The sequence below is a fragment of the Miniopterus natalensis genome, chromosome 1, assembly GCF_054644295.1.
Source record: "Miniopterus natalensis isolate mMinNat1 chromosome 1, mMinNat1.hap1, whole genome shotgun sequence".
NCBI classification, from domain to species: domain Eukaryota; kingdom Metazoa; phylum Chordata; class Mammalia; order Chiroptera; family Miniopteridae; genus Miniopterus; species Miniopterus natalensis.
Window position 1 is genome coordinate 200,683,865 of NC_142081.1, and position 15,243 is coordinate 200,699,107.

At 58.0% G+C, this 15,243-nt stretch overlaps 1 protein-coding gene across 1 annotated transcript in view; it reads left to right on the top strand.

Moving 5' to 3' along the window:
* Positions 1-4,053: 4,053 nt before the first annotated feature.
* Positions 4,054-15,243, top strand: part of ZFYVE28 (zinc finger FYVE-type containing 28) — a 39,334-nt gene continuing 28,144 nt past the window's right edge. Inside the window, exon 1 of the mRNA XM_087828542.1 lies at positions 4,054-4,110. Within this exon, the coding sequence (XP_087684668.1) occupies positions 4,072-4,110 (39 nt within the window). The 5' untranslated portion in view covers positions 4,054-4,071. The remainder of the gene's footprint in view (positions 4,111-15,243) is intronic.

A 15,243-nucleotide genomic window follows, 5' to 3' on the forward strand; every position in this document is an offset into this window, starting at 1 on the left:
GGAGCAAGACCCAGAGAGGGTACATAGCTGGCAGTGGCCACCGTCCCTTTCCCCTCTGTAGAACCCAGGCTCAGTTCAGGTCACTCCTAAGTGGGAAATGATCCCAGACACTCCAGGAGTCTCTGAGCCAAAGGCTTAGCCAAAATATATCTTTAGGGTAGGAAATAGGTATTAATGTTCACCCAACTCGGCCGCATGCTTTCAGCACCTCGGCTTTATTTATTTATTTTTAAATTTTATTTTATTTTCTGTAACTGTCATCCCAGGACATGTTCATTGATTTGAGAGAGAAAGGAAGGGAAAAAGAGAGACTGAGAGAGAGAGAAATACCGACGTGTTGCCTCCTGTATGCACCCTGACCAGGTGTCCAACCCACGTGTGCCCTGACTGGGGATCGAACCCGCGCAGCCTTTTGGTGAACAGGAGGATGCTGCAACCAACTGAGCCACCCGGTCAGGGCTCAGCTTTATTTCAACGGCGTGAAGCCATCCCTGTGGGATTTAATTCCCAAGCTTACCGATTTTTTGGTATTGATTTTAACTTCACTAATCAGGACTTGACTATCTCAGATTTAAGGAAACTCCAAAGGTGGGCTGGAGCAACTCTTCTCTTTTCTTAGCAAATCCTTTATTGACAGAAATGAGATTTAAATTCTACTCCACACAAACTAGCTCAACACTCAACCACCGGAGAGGCTTCATTTACATAGATCCCAAATGTGTCTTAATTAAAATAGATTCTTTTCCTGGCTTTTAATTCTGATTAAAGCTAGTCTCCTAAGGATTTCTGCCAAGTCATGCTCTGATGGCTTGTGCTTAAAGCACGGGCCGACGTGGCAGGTTTTGCTGGTTGTCTTTCAATCTACACTCTCTCTTTCCTCCTGAGTAAACAAAACCCTGATTTTTAATTGAGCATTTTCCAGCCTCCCTGGCAGCCATACAGGGTGTGAGACTTATGGATAAGTCTCCATGTAAGGGAGGGTCACACCCTTCTCTTCTTTTCCATCCTGCTGCCTGGACTCAGGTGGTGATGGCTGGAACTTAGGCAGCCATCCTGCACTGTGAGAAAACATGTTAAAGATGGCCCAAGAGCAAGCTAGAAGAGCCCAGGTCCCTGATGACCTTTGGGGCTGCCATACCTCCCAGGGTCGCCTCCTCACAGATCTCCTTTATGGAAACATTAATAATCTTAATGGGGCTACTATGATGCTGGGATTTTTCCTTCCACGAAGCCGAGTCTAATCCTAACTGATACACCCACTGCCCTGAGGTCAACCTTCATCCCAAGCAGCTTCAAAGTGAGAAGCATTGAAAGGAGTCTCTGAGCAGCAACAATAGCCCCGGCTTGGAGTTGGCCAAAGGCGGACCCACAGACAACAGTCCACCAAGTGTGTACCCTGAGTTCTCATGCCGGACAAAGTGGCTGGGTGAAGAGCAGGTTTTATGGGGGAAGACTGAGAGTGCCGTTGGACATGTTGAGTTTCAGGGGATTTGTAACACACCCAACTGGCAAACAGGTAAAGGGGTTTGGAGTCCCAGGGCAATGTTCAGGCTGGAGATGTGAGCTTTGTAAAGGTCAGGAGAAATGGTTGTTTGTGAAACCACATGACCCCAGGAAATCACCCAGGGGCGGGGTAGACAGAGGTGCTTCCAAGAAGAAGGAGCTGCAGAGCAGGATCCATTCCAGCCAAGTGAAGACTGTGTATCCAGGAGGGGAGCAGTCAGCTGGGCCGCCTGCTGCTGACAGTTCAAGGAAGAGATGGGGCCGAGCTCTGAGCACTGGATTTAGCAACATCGGGGCCAAGGATTACTTTGATAAAGAGCCTCGGAGGAGGGGTTAGGTGGAAATCTGATTGGAGTGGTGGGTTCAGGAGAGAAGCAGCTGGAGATAAGAGGCAACTCCGGAGGGCTGTGCGCTTTACGGGAGCATGACTGGGTAGCAGCAGGAGGCCAGCGGGGAAGGTCAAGCAGGTGCTCAAACGCGGATACGGGTGACCACCAGCACGCAGGAAAATCTGGGAAGCTGGCCCTGCCCAGACTCCCATTGACTTTACTGGAATAGAGGGGTCAGGGAGTCCACAGCCTGAGCGCCCGACCCTGGGCCAGTGGTGACGTGAACAGCAGAGAGCAGGCAGTGCCAGTGGAACCTCGGCTCTCGAACTCAATGCGTTCCGGACGTCTGTTCCAGAGGCGATTTGTTCGAAAACCAAATCACTTTTTCCTATTAGAAATCATGTAGCCCAGCTGGCGTGGTTCAGCGGTTGAGCGTCGACCTAGGATCCAGGCGATCGGGGTTCGATTCCCGGTCAGGGCACATGCCCGGGTTTCGGGCTCCATCCCCAGTCAGTCATTCCCAGTCCTGGGCGTGCAGGAGGCACCCGATCAATGACTCTCTCATCATTGATGTTTCTCTCTCTCTCTCTCCTTCTCCCTTCCTCTCTCTGAAATCAATAAAGAGATTAAAAAAAATAAATAAAATAAAAAATAAATAAACAAATTGATCAAACCTCCCGCTACTAGCCTTACAGGGATTTTTCACGTGGCGCTGTCTCTGACACGCTGTCACCGGCACCTGCTTGGCCGTTGCCCAGATCAACAGCAGCCTTCCTGCCTCTCCAGTCGCCCCTGACTTTTGTTTCAAAGCTCGCACCTGAGCAACATCGGCTCACCTGGGGCCTCTGGGCACTAAAACTGCGAGTCACGGGATTGGGGGCGGCGAGGGGCTGCGGCCGCGGGGCTGCTCCTTCGCGGGGCCACCAGCCCGAAAGGCCGGCAGGCCCAGGGCTGCAGCCGCGGGGGACAAGCCAGAATTTTTTTTTTTTTTTCCGGGAGCAGCTCGGTGGGGGCCGGCATTGCCCAGGGGGGGAGCCGTCCCAGGGCGAGGGTCAGCCTGTACCCCTGCGCCCCAAACCCGCCCATTCCAGAGCGGGGCGCGGGGTGGGGCCGAGCCCCGGCGCGGTGGGGACTCGGGGTCCCCCCCACGCCCGCGCGCCCCGGCGGCCCTGTGCCTCAGTTTCTCCGGCTGACAAGGGGGGCTTAACGCGAGACCACGCGCTTGTTGCCAGCTTCTGGGGCGCGCGCTGGCTCTGAGGTTTTGGTGGTGGCTTTGATGTAGCAAAGTGGGGCACCGCTGGGGGGGCGTGGAGAACACGGGGGACCAGTGTCTTTTTCCTTAAAGTACCGTTACTGTGGCGATTAAAAAAAAAAAGAGCACCGTTGACTGGGGGCTTGGAGCTGGGAAGACCCAAAAGGGGGGAGCGAAAGCAAGAAGGCGGGCGGCGGGGGAGCCCCGGCGGCGCCACGTGCGGGACCCGCCTCCCCTCCGCGGGGTCCCGGCCCCGCCTCTTACCTGCCGCGGCGCCGCGGGCGCTCCCGCACCTTCCTGCTCGCCTCCAGCCGCCGCCGCAGGGGCCGCCAGGCACAAGAGGGCGCGAGGGGACTCGGGGGTTTCGGGGGGCGCCCCACTTCGCTCCTGCCCCGCCGGGACTCCGCCAGCACCCGGCGGCTCCGCAGTGGATGGGGGAAGAGGTGCCGTTTGGGCGTCGTCGCCTAGCAACCTGCGTCACGCTGCGGCCCCGTGGCTAGGAGACTACAACCCCCAGAATGCCCAGCGCCCGCGGCGCCGCAAAGGGCGAGGCGTGCAGGGCCACGCCCCCGCGATGCCCGACGGGACTTGTAGTTTCCCCGCCCCTCGAGGCGCTCGGGTAGCCCCGGGGCGGCGAGCGCGCTTCGGGCGGGGCGCGGCGCGGCGCGCGGATTGGGCCGCTTGGAAGGCGGCCGGCGGGCCGGGGGCTCGCGGGCCTCGGCGCATGTGCAGCGCGGGGCGGCGGGGGCCGGCGGCGGCGCGGGGTGTCAGCGAGCGGCGAGCGCCGGCGCCCCGAGCCGCGTCTGCCCGTCCGTCCGCCGCGGTCTGCGGGTCCGCGCCGCGCGCCGCCCCGGAGCATCTCCCGGCCGCGCACCTGCCCGCGCACCTGCCGCCGCCCGCCCGGCGCCCCGGGGCCGCCCGCCGCAGCCGGGCCCGGGCGCAGCGCCGCCGAGGGAGGGCCGCCGGGCAGGCCGGGCCGGCGCGGCGATGATGCACAGGTTCCGAAAGTGGCTGTACAAACCCAAGGTGAGCGCCCCGTCCCGCCGCCGAGACCCCGCGCGCCGCCCGCCGCGGGCCCCGCGAGCCCCGGAGCCCCGGAGCCCCAGCCCCCCCGGGCGCCTCCGCCCCCGCCATCCGGGTCCGCTCTCGCCTCGCGCGCCCGCCCGCGGGCCCCGGCTCCGTCCCGGGAGGACGTTTCCATCCCCTCGCTGCACCGGGGTGACCCCCTCGTTCCCCAGCGCGCCCCCCCGGGTTGGGAACGCACCCGGGTGCCTTTCTCCGCCCCCGAGCCGGCCGCTGTGCGCTTGGCCCCGGCTCTGCAGGCTCCCGTTCCGCCTCCCCGGCCCCCGCGCCCAGGGCGATGCCCAGCACTGCCTGGGCCCTGCCTTCCGAACCGGGACCGTCCGCACCGGGCCGGCGGCGTCTTCCCCGCGCGCCCCCGCGGCGGGACTGCAGGCGGGTCCCCATCTCCCCGAGCGGGGTCGGGGTCCGGGGCGCGCCCCGCGCCCAGGCGGCTGCGCCAGGCGCACTGCGGGCCCGTGTCCGCTGAGGCCGGAGGGGCCGCGCGCAGGGTCCGAGGCGCCCCGCACCCTTGGCGTCCCGGGGCCGGCGAAGCGGGAGGCCCGGCCGCCCAGGTCCTGGTTGGGAGATTGGGGCTCGGGTGGGGTCACCGGTGACCAAGGGGCGCCTGGAACATCTGAGGGTGAGGGTCGCTGATGGACCCCGGGAACGCCCCCCTCCTCCCAGGCTAACCAGTTTTCTGGATTCAGCTTCTCAGCGCCCCCTCGTCCTGAACCGGGGGTCGTCTCTTGGGGGGGGGGGGTTTCCTTGAATCCGCGCCCTCCTGGTGCCCTCCGGGCCGGAGGCTGCAGGTCCCTTTGGAAGCCAGGCCCTGGAGGCCGTGGGGCCGAGCTCAGGGGCCTGAAGGCCTTTGGAAGGAAGAGTCCTCCCAGTGTGGTTGCTGGGTTGGGGCTCAGGGTGCCTGGGGCCCTGCCTTGAGGCCTTGGGTTTGGTTCTCCGGTGCCCGGAGCAGCAGCACTGACCTTCCTGTCATGCAGCAGCTACCTATGGGTGCTGGTGGCTCCAACGGCCCGGGCGCTTCCTGGCGTGGAGTGTGGTTTGGGGCCTCGCTGCCCTTGGCTGCCTTCTGCAGGCCCTCTTCTCACTCAGTGCCCCCCAAGTCCTCAGTCTCCCCAGGGGCGTTCTCAGTCCTGCCTGCTGTGTGGGTAGATTGCCACCGGGAGGTGGCAGGCAGCCTCCGCTGGGAGCAGCTTTTTTGTTTGTGTGACTTTTGTCACCAGTTAAGGAAAAACTAAGTCTACTTGTCCAAAGGTCACTTGGGGGTGGGCAGCGGCATTACTTTTTTCCATGACAAGTGGCAGGGGCCGAGGGAAATGTTTCGCAGGTCAAGTGATACTGGTGGCTCTGAAAACGCTTTGTCAGGGGTTCCGGGGCTCCCGGCGCCTCTGTCAGGGTGTGGCTGTGGAGGAACCTGGTTTCCAGGGTCGCCTAACCAAGTTCTGTTGTTGGAGGGGAAGGAAAAGGAATTGTGGACGCCGCGTGCCATCAGCAGCTGGGTAATGTCACCTGCCCTGCCTGTTTCAGTTTAGGGCAAGTCTGTAGAAGTGGAAAATGATACCGTCCTTGAGCTTGTGTCCAGAACTGAGAATTGCGTCCCTGCGTTTCCCTCTTCAGCAGGCTGCTGCCCTTCCCAGGCAAGCTCCAGGGGCTGCCCGAGGTGGAGGGCTGGTGCGTCAACCAGCCCTAGAGTGTGCCCAAAGCCGTGTGCCCTCGGAGACGAGGGGATTGTGTTTGCTCCGATCCTCACCTTTTCCTCACTGTCGTCTCGACCTGTTGTCTGGTTCTTGTCGCCGACCCCTGGACTCACGACGCGTCTGCACCTCGCATCTCTTGTGTCCTGCCTGGCATTTGCGGGGAGCAGTGCCCTGCGGTCAGTCTGAGGTTGGGCAGTCCCTTGTTTGAGATCTGTCTTTGGACTTAAATGTCTTGATTGTTTGAAGGCATAGGGTGTGTTAGGTCATCCCAGTAAGCTTTTCATTTCCACACCAAAGCTCAGACTTTTGCCTGAGCATGAAGAATCGAGTTTTATGCTCCCCCTTCCTATCGAATTGAACACGTTTTGGCACAAGGAAGCACGCAGTCAGTCCTGGGAAGGTTCAGGGCCCGGCATCGTCGAAGTGTTAAATGTGACCCGTGGGAGGATGTCTGTGGGGGAGATTGTTGCCTGCGTTAGGATTTTTATTTCACTTTTGTATGTAGATACATATACAATTCCAGCTGCATTCTTGGTTTCATCCCAGCTCTGGTTTAAAACCGAACACTCAACTTCTTGTTCATTGCAGCGCAGTTGAAAACATTCCAAACCCAAAAATATTCATTGTTCTTGTAGCTCCAAAAAGCCTTTGGAGATGCTTTAAACTGTTCTCATCTGACACTTGATAATTTTCATATCTGAGTCATTAATAATGGCCTAAGTTGAGTAAAAAATAAATCTGACGTACAGTACGGCAATTTAACATTAAAATGCACTTGCAAGCTCTCCCATCTCCGTGTCCCTTCTTGAAGGCAGTCTTTTAAACTCACCATGGTTTTCCTTCAGGCAAAGCATTCAGGATTTGTGTCTTCTCTGGACCGAGCGCTGCCTAGAAGCGGCGTGTGGGGCGGCTTCTCAGCCTGTCCTTCCCCGTAATGTCGGTGAGGTTCCCTTTCTGCTTTTGCTTAGGGGAAGCCTTTCCAAGGAGGAGTTAACCCTAGAGGGTGAAAGTAGCCGGTGCCTTCGCTTGAAGCAGAAACGTCAGTGCGTGCGTTTCTGGCTGGGTTCTCGCATTCTGGGGCCCGCGCCGAGGGGCCTATGCTGGTGCGGGTGAAGGGCACCTGGACTGGGCCCCGTGAAGATTTCTGGGCCACCATCAAAGGGCATGTTAGTGATGGCACAGGATGACTGTGTGTTTCCCATCTTCGAGGAAATTTTGATGGGTGGGTGGGAGATGCTGTCGAGATGGACGGAGACCACACTCGGCTGTCCTGTCCTTACAGAGCTCTGCCAGAGGCCCGTGCCAGTCACAGACACTGTTCTGGGGGCTTGGGATGTCAGCGTTAAGGTCCAGCCAGGCTGTTAACTGGTTTGCTCTCAGCTGATAAACTCTGAGTGCCCGGCTGGGACTGGGGCTCTCCTTGGAGTAGCGGGTTTCTCTCCAAGGTGAGCTACTGGAAAGCTGGGCTTCCCGAAAGCCTGGCATACAGACTGTGCCCGGGCCAACTCCCACTCCTGGCAGGTGCCTGGCACAGAGCGGGGCTGGGACGTTCTGGGAAGGATGCTGGGCAGTGCTGAGTCAGACCGGGCGTGGCGGGTCCAGCTCGCTCTGCTCTGTCCTGAACTCAGAGGCGCCGGCCCCTCCCTCCCTCTGCCAGGTCCGGCTGCCCCTCCCAGAGGCTTCCTTCAGAGGCACCAGCACTGCCAGGCTGTGGGCAGTGGGAGGCCAGAGTCCAGCTGGCTCTGAGGTTTGGGGGGAGTGACTCAGCGGGGGCTCTGGGCTCATTTCCGAGGCTTGACTGCATTCCCGTCGGCGGCTGGGGGCCTCAGCCCGGCCCTGTGCGGTCAGTGTCTGCGGGCGGGCGAGAGGCTGAGCTGCACACAGAGGCGGCAGGGTCTGTGCCAGCTGCCTGTCATCACCAGGGGTCTGTGCGTTGCAGAGCGGGGTGTTTACGGGAAGTGCGCGATATGCTTCTGTTAAATGGGCGAGTCACAGGCGGCAGTCGGAAGCCTCACCTGACGGTATCTGGTCTTGGCCTCCCCCCCCGCCCCCCAACGGGAAGCCTGTTGGGTCACTTCAGATGCTTGGTGCCTCTCGGGAGCTTCAGGAATTCCCAGAGCAGCAGATACGCTCGTCTTAAATGTGTGACATGCGCACCTAGGGCCTGTGGACGCCTCTGTGGGTTTCCTGCTGGCCGGGCAGTGCTGGCCACACACAGCTCTTACCTAGCGAGCCCTGCGTGCGCCCCCACTGTCCCAGCTCGGAGACGGGCGCACCTGGGCTGCCGGGGGCCTGAAGCAGGTTTTCCCGTCGGGTCTGCCACCCGCCGTGGCTTTGGGATCTGGGCAGAGTGCGGCTGGTGACGCAGCAGGGGCGTCCTTCCAGGGCCCGGGTGAGAATCCTCCCCGACACCCCAGCCCGGCCTCAGTTTCCCTGTCTGCCAGGTGAGGTGACGGGTCCTGCTGTGTGGAGTTTGAGGACACCGTCTCTGTCAAAGGCTGTCAGTAATAGGTCAGCTACCTGATGACCGCTGTCGTGACTCATGGCCCGAGGGGGCGGGTAGGAGGGTGTGCGGGGACTCACATAGAGCCACACGGGTGTTACTGAGCCCCGAGGCCATGCAGCTCCCAGTGTCTTCTACCAGGTGACTTTGATAGTGAAAGTGTCTCAACAGGGGCATCCCCTCCTCCCCTTTTGGTGGCCTGTAAGGTACTTGGTTTTGGGGAACAGACCCTCAGGGACGCTGAAGGGCCCCATTACCAGCTGCAAGTAGTAATGATGATGCCTCCTGGGCCCTCAGTGCCCCTGGGCACGCGTCTCCCGAGCGACAGTCCTGCAGCTGAGTTACAGCCAGCGTGGGCAGTGGTGGGGCCACTGTGCCAGGCCCGGCCCCGGAACCTCTCTGGTCATCGTCCTGTGGCTGTGACCACATCCCTGGTTCCTCGGCTGGAGGCTCAGGATCCAGGAGAGGACTCTAGGGCCCCATGGGCAAAGGCGCGGGGGGGGGGGAGGGTCTAGTGTAATGACAGTTTTGGGATAGACATGTTGGTTAAGCCGCTGGGGTTTTGGGGTGCTTGTTAATAATTAGACCATTCTAATGCACCCTGTTTTTCTAATGAGGTCTCAGAGGGCTGCATGAGCCAGCTGGAGCCTCCCCAGCCAGGAAGAAGCAGGGCAGGGGCTCGAAGTCAGGTCTGTCCCCTGCAGCCTCTTGGTCCTGCGGGAGGGAGGGAAGGGAGCTGTCGGCAGAGTCTCGTTTGGGAAAACAATTGCTTTTGTACTTTTCACAGTTGCATTGCAAAGAAGGGTATTGGTGGGCAGGTCCCAAAAATGAATGGAGTTTTAAAAACCGACCTGAATGCATTAAGCAGAAGTAGAATAGAACATGCCATATTATGATAATTTATGTAGAGTAGTGGGCGAGCATGAATGGAATGGCTTTTCTCTCGCAGGAAGCCCTGAAGCTCTGCCCTTTCCGCTTGTTCCATGCTGGGTGGGCAGGGGGAGGATGGCGCACTGTGAGTGGGGTCCCCTGTGGGGGTCCTGGAGCTCTGCAGGGGGTTCCGAAGGCTCTGCTGTGGGGAGCTTGCTCCAGCCACGCTTCCCTCCCTCCCGCCAACCATGGCACACGTTTCGGGGGAAAATAGGCTGGCACACCCACTGTGGGTGCTGTGTTCAGGGCAGCCACTTTTATCTTTGCATTTTCAGTTTTTGAGAATGATTCCAATTATTTTTAGGGGTGTTATAATCATAAAAATGTCTAGAAGGACAGTAAACTACTTAAATGTCAGGTGTGCCCTGGTCCGTGTGGCTCAGGTGGCGGGTTCCATTCCCGGTCAGGGCACACACCCAGGTTGTGGGTTTGATCCCCTGTTGGGGCATGTGCAGGAAGCAACCAAACAATGTTTCTCTCACATCTCTCTCTCCCTCCCTCCCTTCTTCTATGATCAATAAAAAACAAAAACAAACAAAAAATGTCAGATGCACTTAAGGATGTACACCCATGCTCATAGCAGCAGTACTCAGAATAGCCAGAAGGTGGGAACAGCCCAAAGGTCCATCCACAATTACTGAATAGATAAAATGTGGTCTGTGCACACGGGAATATTACTCAGCCCTGAAAAGGGAATGAAATACCGGCTATAACACAGGTAGGCCTGAAAGCACGGTGCTCAGTATAGGAAGCCAGGCACAGAGGCTACACAGCGTGTGATTTTATGTACACAAAATGTCCAGAATAGGTGAGCCGGGGAGCAAAGAGTAGAGCTGGGGCTGGGGGTGGGGATGAGAAGCGACAGCTGAAAGTGTGGAGTCTCCTTCTGGGGCAATGAAGAGCTTTTAAAACTAGAGAATGATGGTTGGACAACATTGTGAATGTACCAAATGCCACTGACTTGCTCACCTTAAAATGGTTAATTTTATGCTATATGAATTTCACCTCAATAAACAAAAAGAATTTTAGCATTTTTGTAGAGTTTTTTTTGAGAAGTGTGGCATTTTTTGAGATGACCCAGGGAAAAAAATGCTTGGCCACATCTCTCGAGGGGCCTGATGTTCCGAGGCCCAGCTCCAGAGCCACAGGGTGTCACTTCTGCTGGATCCACAGGGCCAGCCCCGTTCTCAGAGCGCCGTCAGCTCTGCCTCCTGTGGTGGACGGGACGTGCTTGGTCCTGGGGACACTCCCCGTCAGTCGACCAGCTTCCAGCTTTTCATGTCCCGATGTCCCTGGTGTACCTGCAGCCCTGCCCCCTGCCCGGGTGTCCGTGGGGATGGCTGCCAGGCATCGCTGTCTCACCACCTGGCAACGAGGCTGCTCCCCTGCTCTCCCTCCCTGTTCCCTTCCACCCTCCCCATCTCTGTCACCCCAGTGCTCAAGCCTCGCTGGGAAATGACCCTGACCCTCCTGCGCTTTGTCGCTGTACATCCCGCCATCCACAGACCCTGCGGGCACGTCCTCCTGCAGTTCAGGAGTTCTTGTGTCTCAGAGGCATGGTTTCCACAGCCCAGGTGTCCATCAGTGGGTGGCACACGGGCAAAGTGTGGTCCGTGCGTGTGGTGTCCAGCCTTTCAGAGGGGTTTCTGACACCTGCTACCACAGGGGTGGACCTGGAGGACATCGTGCTCAGTGAGATGAGCCGGTGACAAAGACACACACTGTAGATCCCACTGATACGAGGTCCCTAGAGGGGGTCAGATCCCTCGAGACAGAAAGTAGATGTTGGGTGATGGGTGGGAGAGTTACTGCGTAACGGGGACAGAGTGTGAGTCTTGCAAGATGAAAACAGTTCTGGGGGGATGGTGGTGACAGTTGTGCAGCCGTGAGAATGTGCTTAGTGCCACTGAGCTGTCACTTAGAGATGGTTGGGGTGGTGGAGTCTACGGTATGTGTGTCACTGCAGTTTAAAGTAAGAACAGAAGGAGGTGACCCTTCCGATGCCTCCTCTGTGCCCAGCCACCAGCATCTCCCGGCCGTGGCAGGAGCCCCTCGCTGGCGGCCTCCCTCTGCCCCCAGGCTGTTCTCTCTTTTTCTTTGTTTTAAGCCCACAAATACCATTTTATGAAATAAAAAGTTAGAAATATTAAAGAAATACAAATACAGCATAAGATTAAGGCTTTACATGATTTAAGATAAAATAACGTTATAGTGCAACACTGACTTCCATTTTATAGTATGGCAGCTGAACTGTCTTCTATGTTATTTATTTTGTTTGTTTTTGTTTTAATTTATCTTTATTGTTGAAAGTATTACGCTGTCCCTTTTTCCCCATTGATCCCCTCCACCCTGCCCCCCCCAGGCCTTCACCACACTATTGAAGGAACCACCTTTTTTTTTTTTAACAATTTAAAAATATATATCTTTATTGATTTTAGAGAGAGGAAGGGAGAGAGAGAGAGAAACATCAATGATGAGTCATTGATCGGCTGCCTCCTGCACACCCCCGACTGGGGACTGAGCCCTCAACCCGGGCATGTGCCCTGACCGGGAATTGAACCGCGATCGCCTGGATCCTAGGTCAGTGCTCAGCCGCTGAGCCGTGCCGGCTGGGCTGAAGGAACCGTCTTTTAATCACACAGTTCCCTCTCGCCTCTCCCCGGATCCCCCGTGACCCCATCTCAGAGTAAAGCCCTGCGGCCCTCCAGGGGCAGGTGTCCCCACTGACCTCTTTCCGTCCCCTGGGCTCTGCTGCTGTGGCCCCGCAGGGCTCCCTGCTGCTCTCACCCCCACCCCCACGTCAGGTCCCCTCTGCCAGGATGGTCTTCCCTCACCAGGTCCACCTTCTTGGACACGCCTGTCCCCACCTACTCCAGTGGTTCTCAACGGGGGCAGCTTTGACTCTTAGGGGACATTGGGTGATGTCTGGGAACATTTTTGGTGTCACAAGTTAGAGGGGATGTCCCGCTGCCACCTAGTGGGTGAGGCTCACTGTCCCCCAAGGCACAGAGCAGCGCCCACAGCGAGGATGACTGGCCCCCGCGTCCACAGTGCGGAGGCTGACTGTCGTTCCCCGTGGCCTCTGTGTGTCCCCGTGTCACTGATTGTTGTCTGATGTGTGTGTGCACCTGTGGGGCAGCTCCATGGTCACAGGCCATCCCACCGTGTTGGGTCTGGCCATCTCCCGTGGCCTGGCGTTGTTGGTGACATCACTGCTGAAGAGCTGGGGGACATGGATCCCAAGGCACCTGTGTTTACTGCCCCCAGTTGATGACAAGGTGTTCTCAACTCTAGCCCTGCGCAGTGGGCCACCGTCACCAGAGCTCTGGGAACTTTGGAGGACGAGAGCCTGTGGATCGAGCGATTGAAAAAAGACTTCGTTGCCTGGCCCGTGTGGGTCAGTGGGTTGGACACTGACCCCTGCACCAAGAGGTCACTGGTTAGACTCCTGGTCAGGGCACATGCCCGGGTTGTGGGCTCGGGCCCCAGTAGGGGCCGTGCAGGAGGCAGCCGATCGATGTGGATGTTATGTTGATGTTTCTCTCCCTCTTCCTTCCTCTCTCTCTAAAAATCAATAAAAACTTTTTTTTTTTTTTTAAAAAAAGACTTCCTTCTGCGTCTTTTGCACTGTCACTTGTTCTTGGAAAAGCAGCACTGTGGTTAGCTGGTTTCCATGAAACGTCGGGTGTTGTGTCTGAATTCCTCTCTTATTAGTGTTTTGAAACCTCGACCAAGGAAAACACCGAGGTGGAGGCGCAGCTCTTCGTGCGTCCCCCCTGCGCTCACTGTTTGCTCGGGGAGAGTGACTCAGGTGGGGCTGCGGCTGCTGCGGCCTGACTGCCCGCCAAGGGGACCATTTCAGGCTGGTGAGAGGATGGGGGTGATGCCATTGGTACAGTTCTTTCCAGTCCTTGAACTAAAGGTGCTTCCCCAGGAGCCTGCCCTGTCCCGCATCCATCATTCCATCTCCTAGAGAGAAGGGAGATGCTCGGCCAGGCGAGTGAGGTCAGATTTTTAATGGGAAGGTGAGAGAGGTGGTTACACCCGGCCTCGCCCTGGGCTGGAAGAGATTTCCTGGTCTTCCATTGGCCTGTCACCTGGGGAGGCACCCGCTGCACTGAGTGTGGGTCTGGAGAACGGAGGACAGTGCCCCCTGCTGGCACCCAGATGATGTCAGAGCCAGGACCCCTCTGGCTTGAAACACTAATGGAAGCGGGTCACACCTGCGACCAGGGGCACCCCACCGGGACTGCTCCCGGGACTGCAGACCCATGGCCACCACCCTGACACCCAGGCCCCTGTCTTGGGACTGAGCTGGAAGCCTTCCCTGCACATGGGGCCAACCGCCTTGTGAAGAGGAACTCGGGCCCTGGAGCTGGAACTCAAGTCCGTGACAAGGTTCCGCTTCACCCGCTCAGTGGGCAGCCCAAGGAGTCCTTGGCCGCCGTCCTAGGATCGGAGACATGGCTGCTGAGGCGTGAACAGTGTGACCCAGAAATGCCCCCCGCAGCAGGCAGAATAATGGGCCCCAAGGATGTTCATGTCTTGATCTCCAGTGCCCGTGAATAGCTCGGGTTATGTGGGAACGTGGAGTGAAGATTGCACATGGAGCCAAGGTCACTAAGCAGCTGACCTTGAAACGGTGAGATGGTCCTGGATTAGCTGAGAGGAAGGGGGGCAGTGTGACCGCAGGGTCCTTAGTGGAGGAGGGGGGACAGTCAGAGGGAGCTGTGACTGGAAGCAGGTCCAAGAAGGGCACCGTTGCCAGCTTTGAAGATGAATCGGGGAAAGTGGCGGCCTCTGGACATCAGAGGAGGCGAGGACACTGTTCTCCTGAGACCCTCGGAAGGAACCGTCCTGGAATAATTCCGCCCATGCCGGAATAATTCCGTTCTCCAGAACCAGAACATGTCACGTTTTGTTGTTTTAAACCACCGAGTCTGGCGATTTGTTACATTGGCAATAGGGAACTAACACCTGCCTCCTGGGGACAGGTGCCCACACAGCCAGAGGACATGCACGAATCTGCTCACACAGCAAAACCCGCAAGAGTCGGCGCCCCCTGGGGGTGCGGCGGAGTGCGTGATGGGGCTCCCCCTAGGGGCGCTTGACTGGAACACTCAGCGGGCAGAGCGCACAGGATGTGACAAATCAAAGCCAGTCTCAAAATATCACATACGCATGACATCCTTTTTATAGAGTTAAAAACAACCAAAAATACATTGAGGACTACATGTGGCAACAGCCAAGCTGTGCTAATGGGGCCGCGTGAGTTCGGATCCAGTACAGGGTGCGGGGAGCTCTGTCGGGCATGGGCAGGGCTCTACCTGCATGCTGGCCGGTGGGCTCCTGGATGCCAACACCACTACAGCGCCATGGGACTGCGCATAGCTGAGAATAGCCGTCTCGGAGGCCTCTGTGGCCCGCGTCCCCCGTGGCCTGCGTGGCCCGCCTCCTTCCAGAGCATCCCCAGCCCAGGCGTTTTAAATTAGTGTTGCCAATAGCATTCTGTGTGGGACAGCGCAAGCCTACCTGTAGTGATGGTTCTGCGATGAGCCCAGGAGGCAGGTGGTCTGGTCTGTGTGCACAGGACACCGCTCGTGCAGCTCCTGGGGCTGTGAGATTTGGGGGGCGTTCTGATGGTCTGTGTTCCACATACCTTGGGGTGGATCCCCTTGGGCTCTGCAGAGGAGCATGGTGGACCTTCATGGCAATTAGATGTCTTTGGTGGCGAGAAGGACAGCCTCGGTCCTTCCAGGGGGAGCTTCGCAGTTTTGCTTCCTTCCAAGGCAGGAGCCTAAGGCCCCCTTGTTCTGCCTGGATCTGGAAAGGGAAAGAGAGCCTTGTCTTGGAGCCCCGGGACCAGTTCTACACGACACGTTCACCCACATTCCTGTAAATTCCCTGCCGCTGAGATTCTCACGGAACTGAGCCGCTCCCAGAACGCGCAGT